Source organism: Acinonyx jubatus, chromosome D1, assembly GCF_027475565.1.
Source record: "Acinonyx jubatus isolate Ajub_Pintada_27869175 chromosome D1, VMU_Ajub_asm_v1.0, whole genome shotgun sequence".
Classification (NCBI taxonomy): domain Eukaryota; kingdom Metazoa; phylum Chordata; class Mammalia; order Carnivora; family Felidae; genus Acinonyx; species Acinonyx jubatus.
This window is the reverse complement of record NC_069390.1, coordinates 41081187-41093468: the sequence shown is the minus strand read 5'-3', so window position 1 is coordinate 41093468 and position 12282 is coordinate 41081187. Positions and strand designations below refer to the sequence as shown.

Sequence of the window (12282 nt, the reverse complement as noted above, 5' to 3'; positions counted from 1 at the left end):
TAGTCTCCTGCCCAGGTGCCTCAGATGCCACATAAGCTGAATTCTGTGGGTGTGCCTCGTGGGTACTCGTAAGCTGAGGTGGCTGCAGGGGCCCTGACCTCCTGTTTGCCAGTTCTCACTCCTGAGAAGAAGGTGGGTGCCCAATCCCATGACTTGGCAACCTGGGGCTGTGTCCTTTAGCTGGTGCAGAGATCAGTGGTCAGCTGGGAGTTCTGGGCCAGGCCTGGCAGCCAAGGGAAGTGAGGGGGGGTCAGGGTGGGAAGGGGAGGGAATAGTTAGTTAGAGCTTTACTGTGTTAACAGTAAAACAGTTAAACACCTTGTGTTATCACCTCCTTTAATCTCAGAGCCTTCCTAGGAGAAAGGAAGGATCATTACTCTCATTTTGCTGATGAGGAAAACTGAGGCCAATAGCAGGGTAGAGGGAAGTGGTTGGCCCAGGGTGCCATGACTCAAACCTGACTCTGCTTACTCCAGATCCTGCCCTTTGGCCAGAGCATGCCAGGTCTGTGAGCCCTGGGGTCTGGTCCCCTACACAGAGGTCATAATGTGGGTTAGGAGCTTCCCCTTCCCAAGCAAGGGCGTCCACAGGAGACTGATCTGAGGTCTCCAGAGCCTGCACAAGATCCTAGGCCCAACTGGTAGGGTGTAGACAATACTTGCTACCATGTAGGCTCCAGATGAGCTTGTGAGGAACGTCTGTTGTTGAAGGCCTCTTGCAGCACTGTCTTTATGTGCACAAGCCTGCCCCTCTGAGGACAGGGAGAGCCAGGGCCTCTTGAATCAGGAACTGAGAGTTGCTCACCGCCAAGCATGGTGGCCAGGTGGAACTGAGAGAGCTGGGCTCAGTTCTGCCAGTCACCCATCCTGTGACCTCTCTGAACATGTCCTCATCTGCACAATGAGGGCTGATGACTCTCTCCCAGAGGGGCTCAGAAATGAAGGATTCAGTGGGATCCCTCTTAATGACAGTTTGTGGTCTCAAACTATATTTCTCAAACATTAGTGTGCACATGAATCATTAGGGGTCTGACCCCGATTCGGGAAGCCTGGGGTGCAGCCTGAAACTCTGCATTTCTAGCAAGCTCCCAGGAGATCCAGATGCTGCTGGTCTGGGGACCACAATTTGAAAAACAAGATTCTAAAGCACTATCCAACATTAGGGATTAGTTTCACTCAGATTGCAAAGCCAGAGTGGGGTTTTCTTTTCAGTCCCCACGTTCCAAAGGGTAGGATAGAATGAATGTGAAGATTTATAATTGCTTGGGTGATCTATGACAAGTTATGTGGCCACCTGGGCATCAGTTTTCTTGTCTGCAAGGTCCTGCTGGTTGTTTGTTGGCTGAACAGGGCAGTACCCAAGCAGGGCAGTACCCAAATCCTCTTCCTCTGCTCCAGGCCATTTGAAGTTCAGTTCAGGTTTGGAGCCATGCCAAGAACATCCACAGTCCAGAGGGCCCAGGCCAGTCACCTTAATGTTTGTCGCTAGCTATGTGACATCAGATAATTCACTTACTTTTTCTGAGCCTGGGTTTGCTCATCTGTGAATTGAGGGTAGTAACACCACTTGAATGAGACAATGGCTGCAAGGAGCCAGGCACTGTGTAGTGAGTGCTCTACTAAGACTTGTTCCCTTCCCCTTCTTAATATTGAATGCCATCACCTCTTGGGGTGTTTGCCACAGTGGCTCATAAGCTGTATGAAATGTCCTGTGAGGAGCTTACACATGTTTCACAGGGGCTTGTCCAAAGGAAGGTAGTAGAGGAAACCAATTTGACAATAAATTTCATATATTAAAAAAACACAAAAAAATAAAAGCATTTGCTATTAGTAAGGGCATATTATAAATCTCACAATCTGAGTATTTACTGGTTACTTCAAAGGATTTAAATGATCAAATCCATTATAGGGAATAATAGAATTAATAATTATTGTGCTTTTTACCTCCTATTTTGAAAATAAAATAATTTGTTAGTTTCAGTTAAAAAAAACAAACAAAGGAAATTATTAGAGTCTCAACTTGTAAAGAAAGGACAGGCATTTCCTACCATTCTGGAATGTTTTCTTGGGAGTTGAGATAAGGTTTCTAAAGATGCCCTAGTACCTTGGGATGCCTGGGATCCTCTGGGCCCCTGGGCCCCATACCTCCTTCTATGGCACTTCTAAGAATCTGGGTGTCATACATTGCTCCAAAGGGCCCTGAGCCACTGCAGGAGCCACAGGAGCTGTTTGTGCCACTCTAAACTTCTTTGCATCTGGGTGCTGAGCCAAGGGCCCTGGGGCCACTAAGTGGTGTAGTACAGTATATATAAGTACAGACTGTGGAGTCAGGCTTGAATCTTGATTCTACCACTGAGACTCAAGTAAGTTAACTAATTTACCTAACTCAGGGTTAGGGGTTAGTGTTAGGGTTTAGGGTTAGGGTTAGGGTTAGGGTTAGGGTTAGGGGTTAGGGTCAGGGTTAGGTGAGTTAGCTAACTTCCTTGAGTCTCAGTTTTCTCATTTGTAAAGTAGCACAAAGTAAGCATTCTAAGTGAGCAGACAAGCTTTGTGTTCCTCATTTGAATGCCATGTATTTGCAAATGCCCCCGAGAGAACCCTGAAGTGACAGGATCCCTCAACAGGTAAGGAAAGAATGCTCCATGGACTGAGGTATCTTGAGGAGAGAGGCCACAGCTATTGTCTGTGGTGGGCACACAGCAAGTGCTCAGGGATGCTGGCAGTTCTGCATAGGCTCAGGAGGGAGCAGTAAATGGTGAGCAGCAGAGAAGGCCCCTCAGGAGGTAGCAAGAGACAAGGTCTGGGCTGAAGGTGGAAGGCAGTCAGCCAGCCATTGCTGGTGTCTGATGTAATTATGGGGAAAGAAGGGACAGGAAACCAATATTTATTGCAATTCTATAGGCACTAGGCAGTGTGCCCAGGTCTATAATGAAATTCTCATAGTGACCTTGGGAGGAAGGCGTCATTATCCCTGTTTTACGCACGAAAATAACGGGGCTTAGGAAGGTTAAGTGTCTTCAGGGAAAACAGTGGATTAAACCCAGGCTTTTTTCCTCTGCTTCCTCCCTAAATGAAATATTGGTAATAGAGTAAAAAAAAGAAAAAAAACCCATAAGTCCCCAGGGACAAAGAGAACAGGCATGGGAATGACAGTGAAAGAAGATGGGTCAATAGTTTCTGAAGAAGGAACAAGGGTGGATATGTAGAAACTGACCTTGGTTTACAGCTGATGCTTGCAGAGGTGGCCCAGGAGAAACAACCTGTGTCATGTTGACAGCTTCAGGGACAGGTGGCTCCAGGCATCTCAGAGGGTGGGGTAGTGGGAGGGAGACAGGAGGATGTCCCCTACAAGTCTATGTAAGGAGCAGTTAACCCCCCTAGGCTTCCTCCCCCATGCCCTGAGGTCACGAAACGACCCTAACCCCATCCAGCAGGATGGTAAAAGTTTCTGCAGAAACCAGATCAGAGACTTTGATCTCAGGAGCACCAAGAGGGATGAGATGCAGAGTAAAAACAGGGAGATTAAATGAAAGCCTACTGGGACCTCAGCCCTCTTCCCCAGCTTGCTTCCAACAATAGTGGCACCGAAGCTTCTGTGTCCCAGAGTGGAGATGAAGAGGATTCTTCTCTTGAAAATGGGCTGGGCCAAGAGAACAAAAATCTACCAAAACTTACATTTTAGAAGTTTCCCAACAAAATGGTGGCTACTCTTAATTATGCAGTTTCCAGTCAACTTTTGGTGTTTCATTGTTTTTTCCCTTTGAATTTATTTATTTATTTTTTTTAATTTTTTTTCAACGTTTTTTATTTATTTTTGGGACAGAGAGAGACAGAGCATGAACGGGGGAGGGGCAGAGAGAGAGGGAGACACAGAATCGGAAACAGGCTCCAGGCTCTGAGCCATCAGCCCAGAGCCTGACGCGGGGCTCGAACTCACGGACCGCGAGATCGTGACCTGGCTGAAGTCGGATGCTTAACCGACTGCGCCACCCAGGCTTTGACAAATTTAAATGGTCATGTATACCTACCTATGAAAAGTATTCATTATTTGTTGTATCTCATTATTGTTTTAATTGGTAATTTTAATTGGTAATTTTAACTGGTAATTTTCCCTAAAGAGAATGAGTACTTTTTCATGGTCCACCCCCCCCCCCTTCATATATTTTCCTTTGTGAAGTCTCCACTCAAGTCTTTTGCCCATTTCTTATCTGGTTGACTATTTTCTTTAAGTTGTAGAAGTTCTTTCCTTATCAGATATATACATTGCCAATATTTTCTCCTTGTCCGTGGTTATTTTTTTTACTTAATGTATATTAAGATGTCTAAAAATTGATTATGAGCAGAAGTTTTAAATTTTTATTTTAATTTATCATTTTTTTCTTTATGATCAGTGTTCTCTGTGTCCTAAGTAATTGCAACTCTAAGGCCACAAAGACATTCTCCAATGTTTTCCCTTTGTAGCTTTACAATTTTAGCTTTTACATTTGATTCTATAACCTATCTGAAATGATTCTATATTGTAAAATGGAGTCAAGTTTCATTTTATTTTTTCTGATGGATATCGAGTGGTTCTAGCTCCATTTTAATAAAAGACTTTTCTCTCCCTATTGAATGCTTTGGTACCTTTGTTAAAAAATCAATTGACTGTATAAATGTGGGTCTATTTCAGGACTCTCTATTCTGTACCATTGATCTATTTGTTTCTCTTTACATTTTTTTAATGTTTATTTATTTTTAAGAGAGAGCATGAGCGGGGGAGGGGAAGGGAGTGAGGGGGACAGAGAATTTGAAGCAGGCTTCGCCTTGACAGCAGTGAGTCCAATGTGGGGGTTGAACTCACAAACTGTGAGATCATGACCTGAGTCAAAGTTGGACATTCAACCGACAGCCGCCCAGGTGCCCCTGTTTGTCTATCTTTAGGCCTGTATCACACCGTTTTTGATTTCTGAAGCTATATAGTAAGTCTTGAAATCAGAAAGTGATAGTGCTCCAACTTTATTCTTTTTCAAAGATGTGGACACTTCTAGGTCTTTGCATTCCCATGTAAATTTAGGATTAGCTTGGGAATTTCTACAGAAAAGCCTCTGGGATTTTAATTGGTTTTGTGTTGCATCTAGAAGTCGGTTTGATGAGAGCTGATGTCTTCGCACTAGTGAGTCCTTCAGTGCATAAATATGGCATTATCCCATTTACTGGATGTTCTTTAATTTCTCTCGGCAGTGTTTCATAGTTTTCATGGAAGGGTTTTGGACATGTGCCATTGAATTTGTTCATAGGTATTTGATGTCTTTGTTGTTCCTTCCATCTAAGTTGTCAAATTTATGGACTTTACATCATAAAAGTATTTCTTTATTTTCCTTTTAATATCTGTAGGATCTGCAGTGATGTTTTCTCTTTTTCCAGATATTGGTAATTGGATTTTTTCCTTTTTTGTACTATCCGGTCTAGGTAGGGGGTTGTCAGTTTTATTGATGTTTTCGAAGAACTACTCTGGTTTCATTGATTTTTTTTCTATTGTTTTTCTGTTTTCTATTTCACTGATTTCTGCTCTTATCTTTATTATTTCCTTCTTACTACTTACTTTGGATTTAACTTGCTCTTATATTTCTATTTGAGATCTTTTATTGTAATGTTTTGTTATTTCTAATATAAGCATTTAAAGCTATAAATTTCTCTGTAAGCAATGCCTTAGCTCACTCTAAAAATTTTGATATAACATGTTTTTATTATTTTTGTTGTAATCTTTTCTATTTCCTTTGTGATTTCTTTTTTGACCCATGAGTTACTTAGAAATGTTACAAAATTTTGAAATGTTTGGAGTTTTTTTTTATATTTGTTTGTTCCTGATTTCTAATTTAGTTTCACTGTGATCAGATAATATACTTTGTATGATTTCAAACCTCTGAAATTTACTGAGTTTTTATGGTCCAGAATATAGTTGTCTGGGTGAACCTTCCATGAATGCTTGAAAATAACGTGCACTTTGCTGTGACTGGATATAGAGTGTCATGAGCACACTACGAAGGCACACACATGAGTTGTGTCTTTCCACAATGTGAGCTTTATTCAGTCATAAAGCAAGGTTAGCATAATTATAAAGCAGGCTCAGTATTCCAAACTCAATGACATGTGTTTAACTCATGTGTTTAACTTGGCTTCATACATGTCACACAAAGCAAAGCACAAGACAAGTCACACAACAAACGAGATGGAATAAGGGTAGGAAGCTAATAAAACAAACGCTAAGTCAGACACACAGTTGAGATAAGGCCTAGGTCCGGTCCAGATCAACTGTTCGCATTTACTGCTTATTATGTTCAAGCAGTGAACGATCTCTGTTCTGTTCGGAGATCAATCAGGCAGAACCTTTGGCAGCAGGTGCCTTTTTGAAGAGGGGTCAGTGTCTGAGGAGTCTGACAGTTTGCTGCAAAAATCCTCCCTTTTTAAAGGGATTTAATCAGTCTTGGGGCTTTGCAGATCTCTGTGTCTGCTGGCTATCAGTTCTGAGTATGTCATAAGCTGGTGCTGGTCTTGGTGATATCTGGTCTTGGCTGCAATGCCCTTACCTGCTACTGTCGTTGTTTGACACAGGCCACTGCTTGACATGAGTGACTCCATCTTGTTCTGTATAGAGTTTTTAAATTGTCGATTAGGTTAAGAGCAATGTCCGATTTTTCACATCTCCTGCATCTTTGAAGAATTTTTGTTCTATCACTAATGGAGTGGAGTGTTGAGATTTCCAATTATAACTGTGGATTTGTCTCTTTCTCCTTATTTAGTTCTATGCGTTTTTGCTTCTGCTTTTAAAGCTCTGTTGCTTGGTGCATGCCCATTTAGGATTGTTGTGTTCTCTTAATAAATGGTCTCTTCCGTTGCCATGACATATTCCTCCTGTTGCTGTTAATGCTACTTGGCCTGAAGTCTGCTTTGTCTGATGTTAATAAAGCCACTCCATCTTTCTTATAACTGATGTTTGCATGGTATTTTTTCCTGGAATTTTACTTTTAACGTATCTGTGCTTTTACTTCAATTGTGTCTTTTGTAAACAAAATATAGTTGGGTCTTGCTTTTTTAGCCAATGTTACAATTTCTCACTTTGAATCGAAGTGAGAAATACATTTGGATTTAATGTAATTGGATTGGATTTAATACTACCATCTTGTTCTTTGTTATCTGTCTGTTCTATTGTTTTTTTCCCCATCTTTTCTTTCCTTTTTGGGAGCTACGTATTTTTAATATTCTATTTTATTTCTTTTACTTCATTTTAACTATATATATTGGCATTTTTATTTTTTGTGTTTTTCTAGAGATTATAATACGCATGTTTCATTTATCAATCTACTGTGAATTAATATTTTATCACTTTATATAGAGTATTTACACCAGTATACTTTCATTTACTTACTCCTTATCCTTTGTGCTGTTATTGTCATGCATTTTACTTCTACATATATTATACACCACACAATTCATTGACATTAACCTTGCTCTAAATGCTCAATTATCTTTTAAAGAAATTAAGAAATAATTCCTAAAGTTGCCTTTCACCATATTTTCCATTTTTGGAGCTGTTCATTTCTTCATGTGGATCTGAGTTTCCATCTTCCTGAAAAACTTCCACTAACATTTCTTTCAGTGCAGGTCTACTGGTTGTCCCATGAGCAACTGGAGTAAGAGGGTCAATGCCCACATTCATGATCTTGATCTGTTTATTAATATACAGCTAGTGCCTAAGAGGCAACTGGCGTCTAGCCTGGCCGGGGGATGCGGCTAGTAGAACTGAGCCTTGCTTCCTGATGGATAGCAGAGGCTTCTGACGTGGGCCAAGTCTGTCTCTGGCTTTTCCAGTTGCCACACTGGGCAGCAGCAGGATGATAGTTGGGTGCATGGTCAGTTTCTTTGGCATAAATGCTAAGAACCGCCCCGTGGTATCCATGTGGATGCAGGGTCTTCCATAGATGGCAGATATGGGAAGGGTGCTTTCCTGACCACCTGCTTGCTGTGTCCCTACAGCTTGCTCAGACACGGGGATGCATGTTTCCTGCCAGAGGATTGCCCATGCACTTGGAAGGGGAAGGAGTATTTCCCTGGGGACCAGGTCATGTCTCCCTGCCATACCTGGTAAGTGAGGGTACTGTTCACACTCTGCTTTTGGCTGGGATGAGGATGGATATGAGAAGCGTGATCATGAGTACAGTCTAGCATTCCCCTTCCACCATGTTCATACTCATGTTGCGTGTTTGTGTGTTATTTAGGGATGTTTGTGTATATACAAGTGTATGTATAGATGGAAATTTGGGGGGGTGTTTCTGTAAATGTTTACATGAATGTGAGTTTGTGACCGGCAGGCTTCTGTTGAAGGTTGCTGGTGTTTGTGACCCCCTAGCCCAGAGGCACATAGTGGGAACTCTACAGGCAATGGCTCTGTCGTGGGTATTCAGAGTGTATGTGTGTGTGTGGGGGGGGGTGCCCTGCGAGCTGGTCTGGGCACATGTGTTTCAGTGTGTGCCAGCGGGGCTCATTCCAGTGCGCTCTCCACCCCTGTGCCTCCACCTGCACGGCCTATGGCGACCGGCACTACCGCACATTTGATGGGCTCCCGTTTGACTTTGTGGGGGCATGCAAAGTGCACCTGGTCAAGGTGAGCTCCTGGAGGTGTCTGATGGGCTGGCGCTATGGGGACCCAGGGCATCTGAGGCTGAGGACCTGTCAGGCACGGTGATATTCTAGACTCCAGTCTGTTGCACAATTAGGTGGGTGGAGGGATCTAAGCCTGGGGGTATGGCTAGCTAGCGACTGAAAGAAGTGTTGAGGAGCAGGTTCAGAGCTAGACAGAGCTCACCAGGCATGAAATACCCCACTGCATGTCCACTCACCATTATAGCCTTGCCCCATTGGGTCCCAATGGTTTTTCTATCTGTAGTAAGAGCTTATGTTTTCTAAACTTTTATTATATGCCTGGTGGTCTCCTGAGCCAATTTTGAGGATTATTTTACTTAATTCTCGTATCAACCCTATGAGGTAGAATATATTTGCCCCATGTTATAGGTGCAGCAACTTGGGCTTAGGGAAGTCAGGTGTCTTGCCTGAGATCACACATCTAGGCAGTAGCAGAGCTGGTGTCAGGTGTGAACCAAGAAATATGATGGGACATTTGGTGTGCTTAAGGAGTCACGTGCTAAAGCTGTCAGCTTATGCAATAAAAAAGGGATGGTGATGTAGGGTGAGGGGCATAGTAGAAGCAGGATCCCCTCCAGAAGGAGAAGAGCGGTACCAACAGGGCAGGTGGGAGAGTGCCAGCAAAACTCTCAGGGGACCTTGGTTTTGCTAAGGGCCTGTCACACTATATAATAGTAAGAGTAATAATAATAATGACAAACCTTCTATGGAATGAGTCTTATCTATGAAGGAGCATTGTACTGGGGTCTTTCACATGATTTCTGTAACTCTGAGACAGATTATACCCATTTTAATTTTAAAATTTCAAAGGTAATGCGTGCTCTTCATGGGCATTTAAAACAATATAGAAGCATATGTTAGAAATGAGTGTTTCCCTTCACACCTCTTCTGTTCTCATTCCCTGCTCATCACAGTCAGATGTGAATCCTGCAAGATCACTTTCCACAAGACAGACATACACACATATACACATGCACACATGTACTTAGTTTAGTTTATGTGGATAGAATTCTACTATTTGCTCTATTCACTTAACACAACATACCTTAGTCATGATCTCATGCAGTCAGTACATACTCCTTTCTTCTTTCTGTAAAATTCTACAGAGAGGACATGCTCTAGTTTGTTTTATTATCCCCCCATTGATGGACATTTAGGTTGTTGCTGATATTTAAATGCTCAATGAATACTTTTGTGGATGTGTCTCTAGACTCTTGTAAGCGGAAATGCTATAAAAAGCTGTACACAGTGCTTGAAAAGTACCCTCCAAAAAGGCTTCACTACTATCATCAATGGATATAAGATAGTACCCCTGTCCCTCACCCCTGTCAGCACCAATCATCCTCTTATAAATTCATTCATCCATCCATCCATCCATCCATCCATCCATCCATCAGATACTTTTTGGAGAGTGACTACATGAAATTGACCTTTGGAGAACTGAAGTAAGTTTCCCAAAGTCACACAGTTAATAAGAAGTAGAAGTGGATTGAAAACCACCTCAGAGTCCATGTCCCGCTACCTCTGTGCCTGTCTGCAGGATCTTTTCCCTCCCTGGCTTGATGAACTGACTTATTTTCTTCTCAGAGCACATCGGATTTCAGTTTCTCTGTGATTATAGAGAACGTAGACTGCTACAGCTCTGGCATCATCTGCAGGAAGTTTATTTCCATCAACGTTGGGAACTCACTCATCATCTTTGATGATGACTCAGGAAATCCTGTAAGGCCTGGTGCAGGTTAAGGTTGTACGAACGATTTGTATGTTAACAGGGGCCAGGGGCAGAAGAGGGCTGGGGACTGGTTTCCTTACCACAGCAGTTTCTCTTGGAGCCGTTGAGTCAGCAGCCCAGATTGAATTCCTTGGTCAGAGTCAAGAACACAGAGGTCAATGTCAGGGCATGAGGGAGGCATGATTTCCTGGGACTGGACAATGACTTAGATCTGGGCCCCACTGACCCAGGTATTGGGGGACACTCAGGCCACAGGAATGACTGTCTCTGTCCCCCTAGAGTCCTGAGAGCTTCCTGGATGAGAAGCAGGAGGTCCACACCTGGCAAGCAGGGTTTTTCACATTGGTGCATTTCCCAAGGGAACACATCACCCTCTTATGGGACCAAAGAACCACAGTGCACGTCCAGGCTGGGCCACAATGGCAGGTAGTTGCACGAGCAGTGACCCTCACAGGGCCCTCTGCTCCTGTCTGGGGCTGATCCAGGCCTTGGGCATCCTCGCATGAACTATACCCTCACCGAGGAGCCAGGAGCATCATGTCTCCTGTCCTATCTGCCTACACCCCACTCTGTGCCCTTCTCCCCTGACTCTTCTCCTGTCCCTCTTTACATTGTGACTCCAGAAGTTGCTTCTGGGTCCATGACAGATTCCTGGGCTCATGGTGACTCCTCTTCCAGTGGTTCATCCCTGGTGTTCCTGCAGGTGACCGTCGTGTTCTCTCTTCTTTCAGGGCCAGCTGGCTGGACTCTGTGGGAACTTTGACTTAAAAACCATCAATGAGATGAGGACTCCGGAGAATTTAGAGTTAACTAACCCCCAGGAGTTTGGCAGCAGTTGGGCTGCAGTTGAGGTAAAGCCTCCCTAGGCTGGCTTACTCCTTCACTCAGATGGGCCCTGGCCAGCACTGAGGGAACCCCAGTCAGAGACTGCTCCTCGGTGAGGCTGCTCCTGCAACTGCCCCACCAACCTCTGACCCAGCATCCCCAGCCTTAGACTCTGTCCTGCGGCCTGAGGACACATACCACCCACCTCACAAATCGAGCTGCATGTGTGCCACGGATCAAGCCCTGGCAGGAGGGTAGGGGCTGCAAAGGAGACAAAGTCTTTGTCTTAGGAGACATGACCACCTGCCAGGGAAGATAGGGCTTACTGAAGCATGACCATCTTACCCATCTTCTGTGTCCCCAGTGCCTGGCACTAGGTCTGGCCCAGAGGAGAATCCAAGAGAGACCCATGTGGACTGAGGCAATCAGAGGCTTCCTGAAGGAGGTGGGAGTACGGTGGTACTTAAAGGATAGGCCATATTTGGAAAGATGCATGTATCAGAGAGAAAGCCTCCGAGAGGGAGGACAACTTTAACAGAGGCAGAAATGAGGAGGGTGTCCCTGCAGGTTGAGAGATGGCTGAGGTGCCCAAGCTGTGAGCTATGGAGCTAAATAGCACTGAACTCAGAGCAGGAGACCTAGGTTCTTGTCTTGGGTCATCCAGTGACTTGCTGGTTGACCTTGACTAAGTTCCATCTTCTCTGTCATCCTCTGTGAAGGAGCTATGCCAGGAGAGGGATGGTGACTGGATTTGACTTATCATGACAGCTTTGATCAGCCAGAAGAGGTTGCCTAGGAAGCTATGCTGAGAAATACCTAAGACTTGTGTCAGGCTCAGCTAGAAGGAGAACTGTGGTTGATTAGTTATGTCTGCCATGAGTACAGCAGCAGACAGTGGTGATATGAGTGTTACATATTTGCCTTTCTCGGACTTGGTCATTTTAGGTCCCTAATTCTCTGTTGGGTAATAGACGAAGGTGAGCTTATGTAGCTTGGGGTCAGGGCATAGTCCTCAGTATAATCCTGAGGTGGGACAAGGCTGTTCTC

The 12282-nt window shown here is 44.0% G+C and overlaps 1 protein-coding gene across 1 annotated transcript in view; it reads left to right on the top strand.

Moving 5' to 3' along the window:
• OTOG (otogelin) overlaps positions 1–12282 on the top strand; it is a 91234-nt gene that overhangs the window by 30908 nt on the left and 48044 nt on the right. The window contains exons 24-28 of the mRNA XM_027073251.2: positions 8013–8120; positions 8502–8640; positions 10266–10400; positions 10690–10836; positions 11142–11261. Of these exons, the coding sequence (XP_026929052.2) occupies positions 8013–8120; positions 8502–8640; positions 10266–10400; positions 10690–10836; positions 11142–11261 (649 nt within the window). The remainder of the gene's footprint in view (positions 1–8012; positions 8121–8501; positions 8641–10265; positions 10401–10689; positions 10837–11141; positions 11262–12282) is intronic.